Raw genomic sequence first — 16,015 nt, 5'->3', positions numbered from 1 at the left:
GTATAATTGAGCGTCAATAGCAGGCAGGTCCAGATCCAAATCCACAGCAGTCTCCAGCTCTAGTCCTGAGAGGGAAATTGAGTAGCTTAGTCAACTTGGTCGAAGAGTTGATAATGGGCCCGGGGTGGGTCAGGTGATGGATGCCACGATACATAGCGCCTATTGATGACAGGAGGCGAAAACTTTTCTTTTTCCAATCCAACCCAACCCTAACGTTGAAATGATTTGGTGGAAGGAACGGAGATGCAGTTGTCGGGTGAGACTTCCGGGGGAGTCCCAAGAGTTGTTCTTTGCTGATTGGGGAAAGGCGTATGCAGGGCTGTCTCAGAAGATGTGCGCGATCAGACGAAACCAACATGGATATTTGCACACACTGCATATGGTGGCGTCGATAACAGACGTTGCCATATACCTACATATAATGCATCCGTTTGGTTAATGGGGAAGCATGCAGCCGAGTAAGCAGACAGTCACCCTACCCTACCACGTCCACCAACGTGGAACGAGCTAACTAGCTCGCCCTTTCGCTTTTACGTCGTGTCCTATGAAGAAAGAAAAAAGGCACAAAATAAAGAGACAGATCCATCCATAATCAGATTCCCTGTTTTGGGATAAGCTTGCGACGTCGCTTAAGGCGCTTTGACGTTTTACGGACCGACACACCAAAGAAGACATTGCTCGAGATAAAATTCCACCAATGCTCGCCTTGCTACATGACTTGCCTGCTTACTCAGTCACCTCTTCAACGTTTCGGCCGGGCTTGATTGGTCTTCGTTTCTGAAAAACGGCCAGCCATAAACTTCTCTCCACAGTCTTTCCATACTGCAGAAGAACCTATCGTAGACTGCCAACAGCCCATACAAGCTCCACTGGGTCTACATACTGCAGACCGTATCTCTACGGGCGGAAAGAGCGTGTAATCTCTGGTTATGGTCTTCCCCGGCGCCCTCAGCAGGGGCTGCGACCGCTGCAGGAAGCGAAAGATCAAGGTACGTACTTGTGCACCTATTTTCACTTTTCACATGCCAACCCGCTTACGCCTGTCCTGTCAGTGCGATGGAAGACGTCCAGGATGCAAACGCTGTGAGCTATACAAAGCCTCGTGCCCTGGCTATGATCGCCCATTAGCGTTCCGATTCCACGGAGAGCCTGGTCATAGTCTTGTCCGTGGTGAGCCCACTACACGTCGTAAATCTGTCCAGACCCTCGTCGCGAGCAAGGGATCAAGTTATGGGCTCACTTCCTCAAGGCTCACCAGCCTAATGGTTGCTCGACAACCCCAGCCATCATTCGAGGATGAGTCCCTTGCCTTCTTCCTGCAAGAGTACTGCATCCAACCGGCGGCGGGCGTCATTGGGGGGCATCTGGAATTCCTAGAGGGCATGTACAAGGACGCAAGTCGGTCCTCGTGCATACGTCCGGCCACTCTGGCTATAGCTTACATGGCTCTTTCTCGGCACTACAAATCCTCGACGCTGTACGTTGCGGCGAGGAGCCACTATGGAGCTGCCCTACGCACCGTCAATAGAGATCTCTCTGTATCTAAGCGGCCCCTGAAGGACGAGACCTTGGTGTCGTTAATGCTCATGGGTATGATTGAGGTAAGACTGCGAGCCCTGTATCTCGATGATCTACACACATTGACGATACTTCCAGGATATCGAATGCCAAGGACAAACAACAAAGGCCGTGCACATGGCAGGTATTTCCAAGTTATTCGATGTTGTCGGACATCGAGTTCTTACAAATGTTGACGAATCTTCACTGCATTCGTGGATCTTTACGCAAATGGTTAGTACATCTTAACCTGGACCTGATATAGCTTGGGTACTGAGACAGCAACCAAGCAACTCCCCTCCCTCGTAGCCAAGGAAAATATGCAATGCCTGGCCATTCCTGATGCACAACTGAACACCAAGAGACATGTCGTACGCTTGGCCCTGGTGGTGACTCGCATTGGCCAGTTTTACCGGGCCTCGAGGCAAATCACAGCTGCCGATTCAGCATTGACTCCAATCGCGCAGCAAGTTCAGCTCGTGTCGCTGATCAAACAAGCCTTGGCAATCGCCGGGGAGCTGGCCATGATCCAAAAAGACGCCATGCCTGCGAAACTCAGACCGCACGAGACGACGGACAAACGGCCTGCGAACCCGGCCAATCAGTCTCTCATCAGCTTCAATTCGCAATGGACCGCGTCGAGGTGGAGTCAGTTTGCTTTGTATCTGATACTCTTCTTTGAGAGACTGTCCAAGTGCTCAGACGCACTGTTGCAGTTGCAGCTGGAAGTGATAGGTGACGAGGATAAACAATTGGCCCGGGCCGCCGGGGCCATCTCCGAGGGGCAGATCAAAACCATGATCCATAAGCTTTGCAGTGGCCTGCCTTATTTAATGGGTGAGGTCGATAAGCAGGGGCGGCCTCTCTCGGTACCGGAGCGGCAAAGCGTGATTATGTACCATCTCGTTTGGCCACTCTCGGTCGTCATTGTGAGCTCTCATAGCACCCTGGAACAAGTAGAGGACGCGCAAACGAGGCTGAATGCAATCAGGGATATGTACGGCATTAGACTCGCTTATTTTGCCCCGGGTTTAGCAAGGGATTTGATGGCTTAGACCTAGTGCGGTCAGGGACAGATACCAACGGCAAGAATAGATGAGCACAGACAGCATCAACCCTATAAGGATCTCCAGGGTTCCCGGCGCATCCAAACAGTTGAAAGCAATACGATTGATAATTTCCTGTCAGACAGACAAATGTTGCCATTCGCCTCTTGCTACATGGAGCCCTGCAAGCGTGTAATCTCGCTACCAGCAGAGTTTTATTGCGGTCCGCTGATTATCAACTTAGTGACCAAGGTACTATGTACAACCGGTTGATAGGGGTAGGGATACTCGGGCTCTAGATAAGGTACTGCCAGACCAACAAAGTTCAACTCTTAGCTTGGCTGTCAGTGTGACGACTTCCGACTATTCCGACAGTACACAGTAGATCCCCCACAGCGGAATTATGGTAACTTGAGGAAAGCTTTTCCGTGTCAATTAATTTTTTTTTTCTTTTGCCGAGTTCGTGTTAAGTTTTCCAATCTTCGGCGACTCCAGCAACTCGAAACCAGGGAGTTGGAGGACCTGTATGTGTATTCTGATCAATCACAAAATGTTGAAGAATCTAGGTATCGTATGGGTTTGGGTGTCTGTTTTGGGTAGCATTGGAGTGTGGTCTTTGTACTGTCCAGGCTTCTAAGACCGTCCTTGTCGTTTTGGGACCTAGTTTGCGATTTCACAGCTGGTCTGGATACCGATATCCACCTGTCAAGGCTGCCTACCGGTTGATCTACATTGCGTGAACTCCATAATTACTTAGTCGAGGTCTATTTTGAAACTTGAAGCAGCAAAAAAGCAAAATGAGTTGCAGATACGAATCTATGTAGATACATCAAGTGCCGCACAATTGCCGATGCCATCCAGCATCCCCAGCCGTTTCAGTTCGTGCATTCGGTTCTCCTTCGAAAGCAGTAATGTTTGCGAATTCCGTAGTAGTCCGATCACACAGTCACATCAATTTCATCACGAGAGGATGTAGGGTAGCATGATCGGCAATCAGCCAAGTGTCAGGTATCAATCAGAGACAGGGGAAAAAACTGGGTAGACTAGACTAGACTAGCAGGACAGGACAGGGCTGATGGCCCGACTCGGGTTAGACCGCGTCCTGACCTCTGAGCTTCCCACGTTACTCCACTCCCTTACTCAGGTTCCAGTTGCTGTGACGTGACGAACATGCGTGAACTTCCTCCTCCACCCCAAACCGCTTACCTAACTCCTCTGGGCTAGCCATGCGAACCTCGCTCCGAAGATCATGCAACGCCTGTGCAAAAGCGAAGCATAGTTGCGATCTCGGGACTCCCAAGTGCTCGCGATGCGTCAAGAGAAAAGTCACGTGCGTCTACGCGAATGAGCCTTTATCCTCATCATTGTCGACAACAACGGAACCGTCGGTACGAGGCAAATCTGTAGACAAAGCTGGAACGAGGAGATCTTCCCCAAAGGACCGTGACAATGATGCGTATCATCACAGTTCAATGGCGATATCTACGCCGGTGAGCGCGTCATTTGATCCATTCGACTCATATCCAACAACTAGGCTACCCAGAGTTCATGTTCAGCGGTTGATACAGCATTGTAATGTTACATATCTCGATTAGCAGTGATAGCATCTGACTCTTTCTCAGTTCTCTCAAATATCTCTTTTCAATACTATCCTCTTGACCTCAATATGGCTTCCAATCCTTTCATCGTGTCGTGGTGGCCGCTCGCTCTAGCAGATCCAGCATTGTTTCATGTCTCGATACAAACGGCGTCACTTGATGAAGAACGTCGAGCTCAAAGAGGCTTTCCAGTATCGGAACTGCTCATGGCTGATTCTGTATCGTTGATACGTAACAAAATTGGCAGCGGCCTGCTGGCTATACAGGATGAGACTTTGAATTCAGTGGTTACTCTGGCTGCTATAGAAGTGAGTGATTTTAACCAAGCAGCTATTCCCCGTTGCTAACCTTCGTTGTTAGCATGGAAAAGGCAACATCGATGCTAGCAGAGCTCATATAGACGGTGCTAAGCGCATTGTTGGGATCCGTGGGGGGCTTGATCAAGTCAAGCAAGCAAGCCCGTTGACGGCCAGAATGATAGCTTGGTCAGTAGTATTGTTTCTTGTAATTGACAAACTGCTAACATGATCTCCAAGGGTATCTTTACTGGTCACAGGATCCCCTCAGTACCCAACGCAGAATGAGAATGGCATGGGAGACGGGGTCAGTCCAACGCTGCAGTGGCTCTTGTCATCATCATTTCTAGACACACCAGATCCCGTTGTCCAGGCTCTTGATCTGCAACCCGAGATAGCGGAGGTGTTTACTCGTCTACGCGGTATTCTTCATCAACCAGATGCTCCAAGTCTGCTGGGCACAGAGCTTCATGATCTGACATGTTTCATCGTCCACAAGCTCTTGCTCATGCCTTCATACACAGCATCACCGCATTCCGAATGTCTGCGATGCGCAATGGCACTCTACATGCTGATAATTCACGGTACGACATACTACACGCATACGGAGCTTGCCAACAATATTGTTCAGCTGCTCAAGGATCACCTCCAGCCTCTGGCGGGAAAGACTGGGAGCATCTCCTTCAACTCTCTACAAATCTGGGTTCTTTCCGTCGCCATTGTTTCAGCCACTGACCCAACAGAAATCCAGTGGCTGACTTACGCAGCAAGGATTGCCTCTAATGCCTTGGGTCTACAAACATGGGATCACGTCGTCATTCATCTGAAGAATATTCTGTGGCTGGAAACTGAGAGGGCAGAGGTATTTCGTCATCAGTGGACGAGTATTTTTGACGTGAACGCACAATAATATCACTCAATTCGGTGTCATCTTTTCCTCAACCTCCTCACTTGAAGAATGTACGACACGTCGATTCGTCAATCGTGCATCGCGTATTCGCATTCATGTCTTGGATCGGAGACTAGACCTAAAGTGTACTAGTCTCCGCTCCGCTGAAGATGCCTCCAGGGTATCAGAAAAGGTAGTTGCTTGAGGCACAGCAGACGAAATTAGCAAGCCAGCTTATGCTGCTGAGACCATAATCTGGGGTTGTTTATTTCTGTACCCTAAAGCTTAGAGGTCATCGTTTCTGCTACTCGTTAGGATGCCTAAGCGATGGTGGAAATTGAAGCAATAAAGAGGATCACAGTCAGGCTATCCGTATTCCCGGACCAAGCCAGCAAAAGCGATCAGATCAAGAAGAGAGTAGCTCATGGAAAACAGTATGAGTTTGTTTATGCTTGGAATATTTATTCGAGTTTGCAATACTCAATCTTGTCACCTTGTATAAAAAGCAAGACACAGCGAGAGAGTTGGCAGCTTGATCAGCAAGGTACTCGGTCCATCCATATCTATCGCTGAAATACGACGCATGCACTAAAGAAAAGACATCCGATCTGACACTTCGCCAGTCGTCTTCCCCACCTTGGATATCGGAGTCTAGTACACAAACGGATATATCGAGGGATGTAGATATCAGCCCACCACAGCTCACCCCTAAATTGACCAGACATATGGGCGTGACTTGACCAATATTTCTGAACTCGGACCATTTCTGGCTCATGTCTTTGTAATCAGCATGTTTCGTATTCTTGTTGTGGAAGCCGATGAGTCCTGGCTGCTCAGTTGGCCCTTCTCTCGGGGTCATCCATCTTTAGACCTGGAATTTATATAAGAACTCCGTTTTCTCTCATATTTATGATGATATCGATCATACCTCTTTATGTTCTGCTAAGCCAAAAATGGCCTCATTACTCGATTGTGGTGCTGGACTAGCATCCGCCAATGCATCCTTCTCGACAGCAACTGACTTATCTCAGGAGAATGGCCTCTTCTCTAGTTGGTTCGAAAGATGCAGCAAAACTCAGATTGCTGTCACCATCTTTGCTGTCCTCATAGCATACGACCAGTTCATGTATATCTGGCGGAAAGGTTCCATAGCTGGCCCAGCATTCAAGATCCCCTTCATGGGACCATTCATCCAAGCACTTTACCCCAAATTCGACGCATACCTCGCCCAGTGGGCTAGCGGTCCCCTGAGTTGTGTATCTGTCTTTCACAAGTAAGTCTAGTCTACCATCCTAAGTCACTACTAATACTAATTGCACCACGCTAGGTTCGTTGTCCTCGCTTCCGATCGAGATATCGCACACAAGGTCTTCAAGTCCCCTACGTTCGTGAAGCCATGCATCGTTCCAATGGCAGAGACTCTCCTTCGACCAAGCGCATGGGTCTTCCTCCAGGGAAGAGCGCATACCGAATACCGCCGAGGACTTAATGGCCTCTTCACGAATAAAGCCATCAGTACTTATCTCCCTGCCCAGGAGAAGGTATACGACGACTACTTCGAGCGGTTTGTTGCAGCAAGTGAAGCAAACAAGAGCAAACCGATGGCTTTCATGCGTCTCTTCAGAGAGATCAACTGCGCACTCTCTTGTCGAACCTTCTTTGGTGACTACATCTCGCAAGATGCTGTCGAAAAGATCGCCGAGGACTTTTATCAGGTCACTGCCGCACTCGAGCTTGTCAATGTTCCGTTGTCTGTATACATACCTTTCACCAAATGTTGGCGAGGCAAACGCACTGCCGACGCTGTTTTGGCTGAATTCGCGTCGTGTGCCGCTGCTTGCAAGGCAAACATGGCTGCTGGTGCTGAACCGAAATGCATTGTCGATCAATGGGTTCTTCATATGATGGAGTCCAAGAGATACAACGATCGAATTGCTGCTGGTGAAACAGGAGCCGAGAAGCCCAAGAATCTTATCCGCGAGTTCACGGACGAAGAGATCGGACAAACTATGTTTACCTTCTTGTTTGCTTCGCAAGATGCTTCCAGTAGTGCTACCACTTGGTTATTCCAGATCCTTGCCCAACGACCCGATGTGCTTGACCGTCTTCGTGAAGAAAACCTCAGTGTTCGTGGCGGAAACAAGGAAACGCCTTTCGAGTTATCGATGTTGGAGTCACTTCCCTACACCAACGCAGTCATCAAAGAACTCCTTCGGTACCGTCCTCCCGTCATCTTTGTGCCTTATGAGGCCACCAAGAAATTCCCTGTTACGCCCAACTACACGATATCCAAAGGTTCTATGATCGTACCTTCTTGCTACCCCGCCCTGCATGATCCCCAAGTGTACCCAGACCCTGAGACCTTCGACCCCGAGCGATGGATCACAGGTGATGCTGAATCCAAGACCAAGAATTGGCTTGTCTTTGGAGCTGGTGCCCATGATTGTCTAGCTCGCAAGTATGTGCCTCTGACTATGGCCGCCATGATTGGCAAGGCATCTTTAGAACTCGACTGGGTGCACCATGCGACCAGCCAGTCTGAGGAGATCAGAGTGTTTGCTACTTTGTTTCCAGAGGTATGTACAAGTACTGTTTAACAACGATACGTTACTAATTTGTTTCGCTTATAGGATGAATGCCAGCTAGTATTTACACGCCAAGGATAAGAGGCTTCGGTGGTCATGTCTACTAGTAGTACAAACGTCGGTTGTAGGAAGGATAGAAGGGCAAGCTGTCGATATTTGTTGTGTATAGTGACACCGTAGCTAGCTAGTTGCAGAAATAATGACTTCCTAAGGCTTGGAGTATAAGTATAAGTAGCTTAGATAGAATAAGCTGAGCTACAAACTCCGCCTATTTTGCTTCCAGGGATGACTCCTTCCGATACCCGGAGCCATCGTTAACTCAAAAAACATCTTGTGAAAGGACTATTCTGATGAGATGACATTGTTTGCTTTTGGATAAGTTATCGTAAAGGTTTCTTCGAAGTCTATAAATATATACAAGATGACAGATCACATGACTGTATCTGTAAAACACGTCTCTGGGAGGAAGACAGAACAAATCCCATTATACATTATATCTGACCCATATACCCAGTACTTGTGACTTCTGTTTAAGCATAAACGTCCTCAAGGAGGAAAGCGATCTCCTTCTTATGGGTGTCATCAACAGCAGTGTAGCCAAGTCCAGTCTTGTTCACGTCGAAAACAATGTTAAGGGGCTCCTCAAGGGTGTACTGAGGCCAGGCGACGTGCTCAGGGGCAGTCTTGACAGTGTTGGGGGTAACGTCGTGCATAAAGGCAACCCACATCTTGCTCATGAGATCAGCGAGCTGGACAAAGGTTTCAGGCTTGCCCTCGAATGGGTTAGCAGTATATCCAACACCCTTGATGTTGTTGAAGACGAAGGCAACCTCCTGGAAGTGAGTGGCTCCGAGGATAGGGGGGAGGCCGTTGACGTAGACGTTCCAAAGATAAGTGAAAACGGGAATGTTGGCACCAGAGAAGGTCTCAGCCAAGAGACGGCGGCCAGAGTGCTGCTGGAAGTCACCAGCGAAGGAAGCAGATCGCTTCCACTGGAGACCATACTCGTTCTGAGGTCGGCCGACGAAAGAGGCGGGAATACCCTTTGCGGGGTCATCAGGGTAGAGCTCGGTAGCAGTGGCGACAGCATCCTTATCGAGGCCGAGGCTGGAGATCCAAGACTGGAACTGCTCGGTGGTGTTGATTCCTTTCTTGCCATAGGCGGTACCCTCATCGAAGTTGTTGCCCATCAGGAGGGGAACGTGGGCAAACTTGCCAGAGCGGAGGAGCTCGGGAGCCTGAGCAGTCATGAAGTCACCATCGACAACAGCAGTAAGAGGAGGAGTAGGGACGCCGAGGGCAGTGGTGCTGTTGAAGATGTTGTTGAGGGTCTCCCAGGGGAGCTCACGGAGGCAGTCGAGGGAGTTGGAGGAGGCATCGCATCCAGTCTTCTTGACGAGAGCGTCGTAGTAACCTTGCCACGTAGTAGCGTTTCCGAAAAGGGCAACAGGGCTGCCAGACTCTAGGATGGCAGCGCGGAAGAGACCATCATGCTGACCATCGTAGGCAACAAGTTGCATACCGAGGGATCGAGCACCGGCTGACTCTCCCCATACGGTGACCTTGTCGGGGCTTCCACCAAACGCAGCGACGTTGTCCTGGAGCCACTTCATGGCCATGCGCTGATCCTTGAATGCAAGGTTACCAGCGTTCTCCTTCTGCATCTCATCACTGAAGAGGAAACCCCATTGGGAGACGCGATAGTTGATGGAGGCAGCAATGATAGGCTTGCCCTCCTTGACGGACTGGTCCACAATCCAGCTGAGGTTGTATCTGGGATCGCGGGAACCGCCGTTGGTGTAGCTCTATCATAGATGTTAGTAATAGTTCAAAGTTAAAACTTGTCAAGGTCAGCACTTACACCACCGTGGACCCACAGACCGACAGGAAGTTCGTCTCCAGCATCGACACCAGAGGGACGAACGATGTTGATCGTCAAGCAGTCCTCATTGACAGGGCTACCAAGGGCCTGGGTATCGGAACCATAACCGATGCACATCCATCCAAACTCCTTAGCATCTCGGTGACCAGTCCAGGCCTCATCGAGAGCCTTGGGGGAGGAGAAACGGAGAGAGCCTACGGGAGGCTGGGCATAGGGCATACCAAGAAAGAGATCATGGTTGAACTCATCGCTATGCTTACCTTGGTAGCTGCCGTTACGAAGTTGAACAGTAGGAACACTGGGAGGAGGAGGGGGAGGAGGATGACCACCAGGAGGACCAGGGGGACCGGGGGGAGGAGGAGGACCCCTGGGCCCAGAATGACCGTGAGGACCAATGCCAGGGCCAGGGGGAGGAGGATGACCACCAGGAGAGCCTGCAGGAGGATGAGGTGGGAGAGCAGATGCTTCCGACAGCGTCAAGCCTGAGACAGCAGCCAGGAACAGGCTTAGCGTGTTTGTATACATGTTGTAATAACGTGCTGTGGAAATTGATAGGGTACTTTTGTCTTGGGAGGGTTGCGACGCTGAGCTTCTAGAATGAAGTTCTCGAACGGGAAGGGGACGAAGAAGCGTGTGGAAGACAGACTTGCATCAGTGGCTTGAAGTGCAATAAAGCATGTCGATCACATAGGCTCAGCGGTTCTTTAAGAGTAAACACCCAGTGGGCCAGTCTCGCATAATGTTCGGGGCTTCACCCATGCGAAGTGCGACGACGGGCAACACGGCTACTCTGCATTGCCCGACAGCAATTTGCCATTTGACTTGGGGTGACCCATGGAGGATAACTAGATCCAGAAAGGTCACTCTCTCCGCCTGAAAAACTGGGCTCGTGAGCCTGTCATGTTGGGTTAGTGGGAGAGAAACAGGAGCGACGAGACCTTCATAGGAATATACTTTGGCTACGAGTGTCGATCCCTTCCACATTGCTCTGATGGCACCGAGGAAAGTGTGCTGATCCAGCTCAGCTCCCCCACCTTGAGTCGGTATCTCGAGTCATTTGAACGGCCGAGCGGATATGTTGCAGGTCCCTTTTCTTTTTAAAATGTCATTGACCTCGTTGGTTAGGTATACTCGTTGGTTCGTAGCTACTGCGGTTGATATCCATTTACCGTCTGTCCGCGGACTTTAGACCTGATCCTTCAACGCTAGGTCCAACAGCGAGTCCAAAACCTTGTCACGGATCCCGTTATTTCCGAGATGGTTTGAAGGAAGGGAAAGGCGTTGGGAGGGACCCTTGGATATTAAAGAAAAGAGAAGACAACTAACAAGTGTCGCAACCACGACTGCGTTAGGTCTAGTTCCACCCGGTGAGCGCTAGGAGATGTCTCAAACTGGACTAAAATCGGTCGATATTTGACCCGTAATGACCCAACATGTCATGGCTTCGCTTAGGAGACGTTGCGTGATTAAGATGTTGTGAGGGAAGTCATGCCTAGAATAGCGACATCTCCAGTATAAACAGGAGCCGGGTATTTCTCCGATGTATGCCGGTGGAGAAGTTGACAAGAGATTTCCATTTAGCAGGACTTGGCAGTTCGGGCATTTGCTCGGTTACCGCGGGTTCTTCCCCGTGTTGGGTTATTCGTAAAGTTAGTGAGGGAGCTAGAGGCACGATAGAATGTCACCGGCTTCCTTCGTGTCACAACTTGGTGGGCTTGCAATAAGCTACCGTTTGTCTGTGTCTGTGCAAATACAACCCGCGGCCACTGTCATCGGATTTTGCATGGACAAAAGACTACGAAAAAAGAATCAAACGTGCGAGAATGAGGGTGAGGGATCTAGTCTAGTACCAAGGTTAATATTCCGTGTCCACATTCTCCATATGATTTGCGCGTTAGCCCCGTGGAAAGACACAGAATCCCCCTATTAGTGTTACATTCGGCTACATGATTCCCCCACCAGTAATCCAAGACAAACGACATGATAACCTGGTCTCTGTAATTTCTCACTTTCTGACAGATGAGATTTCCCATGCCCACGGTTCATGCGGGTGCACATTCTTGCCGAGCAGCCGGATCTTCAAACTTTCCATCTCTTATCTGTCATTCAAGGCGAGTATGGCAATGATCATCCTACTGACCCTCCGTTCCCACGTGGATTGCATCTACAACCGCAAGGATTTATAGTGACGCATCTTGTTGTTTCACCATGTCCATTAATTCTAAAAGGCAAAAGATCCTGAATCTGTGTTCAAAATCTCCGTCGCTTCGGTGGAACGTTTGACCCTAGCATGCATCTCCCGGCTCGGCCGTTCAAGCCAAGGAGCCTGTATTTGAATCGTCCACCAAGCAGTTTCTCGTGGAATAAGCGTGTTTGCCGACTTGATTGGCTGCATCCCTCTTGTCACTGTGAGATATACGAGTCGCATCAGCCACCAGCGTCGAGCTAATTGCACTGGTGAGGCTAGTGGCGTTAGAGGTGTCTAGCCCCCAATCAATGATGGACTACATCGTCGCAAAAAGGGGTTCCGCCATTAGCTGAACTTTGTCCTGCTTTAGCTGTAGCCATAACCCGGCTGTCCGGGTGGATGCGCGATCAATGCGCAGGACCAAAAGTCCCCCAATGAACCCGTCCAGGTATCGGCGGTTTTGCCAATCCTTTCCATACCTGCTGTTGATGGCCTGATGGGACCTCGGTGTCGGAACCTCCATTCCAAGGTTACTCCTGGCTTGACGCTAGCTAATATCTGGCTGCCACACCCGGGGCGCAATTGATGATCAGCACCATCATATATAACAACCGGGACCCATGGAAACTCCCACTGTAACCAGGATTTGTAATGGAATTTTGATCGGCATTGGTTTCAACACTCTTGAATTCAATGATCTGAGCAATTTTTCTTTCTGCCTTCTTAATTACCTGGTAACTCCCACTGTGACAGGGTCGCAATGGAGGACGAGCGAGGAACTCGCTTGCTTGCGTCTATCTGGACATTGGCACTTCTAAGTCTTATCTTGTTGTTTCTTCGTGTATACTGCAAATTATGGCGAGGCAAAGGATTGTGGTACGATGATTGGTGCCTCATCGCAGCTCAGGTGAGTTGGAGTTACCCACACAATCTCAACACCATGTTAAAAGTGTTTGCGCTGACCATTGGATTTGTCTCACCTTCCAGGTAACCCTAATGATCTCTGTCGCCATAAATACGTATCTGGTTTCTCTTGGGTTTGGTAGGCATAAGGCAACCATCAGTGACGAAAACCTCAAGACGATCAACCTCAACACCATCATCGGAGCTGCCTTCGGCATCATCGCAACGACGACTAGCAAAACGTCCTTCGCTATCACCTTGTACCGAATCGCCACCAACGCATGGATGAAGTACTTCCTCATCTTCGTCATCATAACCATCAATGTGTCCATGAACTTGGTTTGGATCTTTGGTCTTGCCAAATGCTCTCCTCTTGCCCGAGTGTTTGATAAGTCGGTACCCGGAACCTGCTGGGACCCAAAGGCGCTTCTTAAATTCCAATTATTTGCTGCCTGTAAGTCTGTTGTTGGAAACCAATAAGCTACCTCATTAACTAACTTGGCCCAGACTATTCGGCCGTTCTCGACTTCGTCCTGGCACTACTCCCTTGGGCCATCTTGATGCGAATGACAATGCGACGACGAGAGCGACTTGGAGTCGCTGTTGCAATGAGTTTGGGTGCCATGTAAGTCGAGTCGGCTCCTAAAAAATGCAGCCTTGTCAGCTAACGTCTTTTACAGTGCCGGTATCACCGGTATCGTCAAGTCTGTCCTTGTGGTCAGCATGAAGAGTGAAGATATCACATACGACCGTGTCGACCTCACAATCTGGACCTTGACTGAGCCTGCCGCCTCTATTATGGCTATTTGTATTCCTGTCTTGTATGTTTTTCTCTTTCTATTCTTTCCAATCGGTAGGAACTAACCCAGAACAGGCGAATGCTGTATCACGAACTAAAGTTGAGCTCGAGAAGTTACAACAAAAACAAGACCGGTACGAATCCCAACGATCACGAAACGAGGAATACAGTTCCCTCAGCAGCCAGAGGATCTAGGCGATATGCTCCCAACTCACGATACGGCCGAAATTCTGTGGTTATCATGTCAGGCTGGCAGGAGTCACAAGAACATCTTCAGGAATCCGACGAAAGCATCAGCGGGTTGAAGGTATCCGCCAATGCAGGCGGGGTACTCAAGACAGAGGAAGTCAGGGTTCAACATGAACGCCTGAGTACTTTCAGCGATGAGCACTCGATAGAGTTGAGGAACTTGCCGCAAGCTCAGACCAAAGGCGGCTATCAAAGCCATGATCGAGCGCCTTCATTCTAAAATTGAATTCTTTCATACGTATTATTTTTTACTATATATTTATGATACCCTTTTACAATAAATCACGTTTCTGATTTGCCTGCCGGTTGCAATTGAATTCCACCAAGTCATTTAGTCAGGGACACGTAGACATATACGAGTCATCTGTTGAGCGCCATTCAAGTGGCGCATCTACTCAGATCTTGATCACAGTCCGTTCCGTTCCAGATCTAAGCACTGGAATTTTAACAGGCGCTATTTACTACTTCTGGAGCCCGTCCTTATTTAGCACTGCGTGCCTTTCCAGTCTCGGAGTCAACGATGCAATGAACAGTTGCCCTAACAGTGGTAAAATAACGCTTGCATCAGCCTTGCCTCAGGGTATCAGAAACATTGACCGGTATGAACATAAGAGATAATTTTTTTTTAGGGCAGCTTATGCCACTTGGACTAAGATTTTTAGACTACTTATTTCTATACCCTAAGACTTAGATAGGAGGCTACCTTTTCTGCTACCTACTAGCCCTGCCATACTAAAATAGCCGGAATGATTTGACATCATACACTTATTTGAGAAATTGGCCGCTGAGTCATTAGTTATGTATTAATGAGCAAACCCTGACTTGTCGACAATGGTGATATCTTGGTAGCTTAGCTTAATTATCACCAAATAGGTTCGGTATGCACGTTGGTGTCGTCGAAATTTCTTGGAGGCTTTATCCAATTTGATTCTGAATCCGTGCGAGGTTGACAGTTTCACAAGTAAAATTATTACTTAAATGTCCTTATAAGGTGACTTCTTAGGATATGACGGCGCGGAGATATCTGTAGAGCTCGAGTATGCAGCATACGTGAGCTATAAGTGTACATGAAGTACAAGATGGAACGCCAAAAGCTCGGTGGCCTCTTCATAACTGAGGGAAACCACTCAGAACTCTTGATCAACAAATTCATACAGGTGATACCATGGTGAATGATAAGGCTGGCAATGGAGTAAAAATATCACATTCAATAAAAAACAGAGCTTCGATGGAGGCAAGCACTAAGACGTGAACGATGTAGACGAACAAATTGGCACTTGGTGCAGTAATGAGCAATTTCTCCACGTACTTGCATTAATGGCCACACGTGCTATAGGGATGCCATCGGGTAGTTGAACTTGACTACGTCTCCTGCTCTACAACTATTCCCACTAATAACGTGTGTATCATGCCAGCCCTCCCATCCAACTTACTTGTTGCTCTTGGATGACCAGATTGGAGTAGCGCCATTGTTCTTGTACAGAACAAGGTTTCCATCATCCTGGACAGAAACAAATGTGTGGCTATCACCGCTTGGGGCAGCCGTGTTGGTATGCCAGGTGGCCTTTCCATTCTTGTCACTGTAAAGAAAACGTGGTCAGCAACCTTGTCAAAGACGCTCTATTAAGAAATGAAGAACTCACTAGATACAGAAATTACCATCACCTTGCATGACGGCACCCTTTGCGTTGTTGACCTGTTGGGCGGTGCTCTGCCAAGCACAGTGGTCGTTGTAGTAGATGGCGAGCTTGCCGTCGTCTTGCATGCGGAGCTCAACGGTGCGGTCTTTGCTGAAGATACTCATGCCGACCATGAGCCAGTGACCGTTTTCAAGAGTGCCGTAGCCCATTTTGAGTATTATTGATCTTGGGTAGTCAAATGAGAAAGTGATGCTAAGTGAGGATGAGTAAAATTGAGAGTTTGTGATGAGGATGGTGGAAAGACTGAGGGGTTCTTATAGATACAATGGACCTCGAGCAACGCCTTGTAGGAGCGAAGAGAGTACTGTGTAGATCACACCACC

The 16,015-nt window shown here is 48.9% G+C and overlaps 6 protein-coding genes across 6 annotated transcripts; 4 read left to right on the top strand and 2 right to left on the bottom strand.

Annotated features, from left to right (window-relative positions):
• Window positions 1-1,262: 1,262 nt before the first annotated feature.
• Window positions 1,263-2,612, top strand: FGSG_03684 (uncharacterized protein; the record flags this gene model as incomplete). The annotated part of the gene is made up of 3 exons (XM_011323710.1): window positions 1,263-1,601; window positions 1,657-1,712; window positions 1,823-2,612. 3 exons carry the CDS (start codon window positions 1,263-1,265, stop codon window positions 2,610-2,612), a joined length of 1,185 nt encoding a protein of 394 aa, XP_011322012.1.
• A 1,657-nt stretch (window positions 2,613-4,269) lies between these two features.
• FGSG_03685 (uncharacterized protein) lies at window positions 4,270-5,407 on the top strand (the record flags this gene model as incomplete). Its single annotated transcript, XM_011323709.1, has 3 exons — window positions 4,270-4,509; window positions 4,562-4,686; window positions 4,738-5,407. The coding sequence occupies 3 exons, from the start codon at window positions 4,270-4,272 to the stop codon at window positions 5,405-5,407; spliced, it is 1,035 nt and encodes a 344-aa protein (XP_011322011.1).
• A 932-nt stretch (window positions 5,408-6,339) lies between these two features.
• FGSG_03686 (cytochrome P450 61) lies at window positions 6,340-8,108 on the top strand (the record flags this gene model as incomplete). The annotated part of the gene is made up of 3 exons (XM_011323708.1): window positions 6,340-6,659; window positions 6,714-7,962; window positions 8,100-8,108. The coding sequence occupies 3 exons, from the start codon at window positions 6,340-6,342 to the stop codon at window positions 8,106-8,108; spliced, it is 1,578 nt and encodes a 525-aa protein (XP_011322010.1).
• A 393-nt stretch (window positions 8,109-8,501) lies between these two features.
• FGSG_03687 (uncharacterized protein) lies at window positions 8,502-10,378 on the bottom strand (the record flags this gene model as incomplete). Its single annotated transcript, XM_011323707.1, has 3 exons — window positions 8,502-9,776; window positions 9,833-10,047; window positions 10,114-10,378. 3 exons carry the CDS (start codon window positions 10,376-10,378, stop codon window positions 8,502-8,504), a joined length of 1,755 nt encoding a protein of 584 aa, XP_011322009.1.
• A 2,423-nt stretch (window positions 10,379-12,801) lies between these two features.
• Window positions 12,802-14,212, top strand: FGSG_03688 (uncharacterized protein; the record flags this gene model as incomplete). Its single annotated transcript, XM_011323706.1, has 5 exons — window positions 12,802-12,948; window positions 13,029-13,398; window positions 13,452-13,569; window positions 13,625-13,765; window positions 13,819-14,212. 5 exons carry the CDS (start codon window positions 12,802-12,804, stop codon window positions 14,210-14,212), a joined length of 1,170 nt encoding a protein of 389 aa, XP_011322008.1.
• A 963-nt stretch (window positions 14,213-15,175) lies between these two features.
• On the bottom strand, window positions 15,176-15,916 carry FGSG_03689 (uncharacterized protein). The gene is made up of 2 exons (XM_011323705.1): window positions 15,636-15,916; window positions 15,176-15,572 (listed from the first exon to the last, which is right to left on the bottom strand). Exons 1-2 carry the CDS (start codon window positions 15,839-15,841, stop codon window positions 15,422-15,424), a joined length of 357 nt encoding a protein of 118 aa, XP_011322007.1. The 5' UTR covers window positions 15,842-15,916; the 3' UTR covers window positions 15,176-15,421.
• Window positions 15,917-16,015: the final 99 nt, after the last annotated feature.

Source organism: Fusarium graminearum, chromosome 2 (genome assembly GCF_000240135.3).
Source record: "Fusarium graminearum PH-1 chromosome 2, whole genome shotgun sequence".
Taxonomy (NCBI): Eukaryota; Fungi; Ascomycota; class Sordariomycetes; order Hypocreales; family Nectriaceae; genus Fusarium; species Fusarium graminearum.
This window is presented reverse-complemented; position numbering and strand designations above follow the sequence as displayed.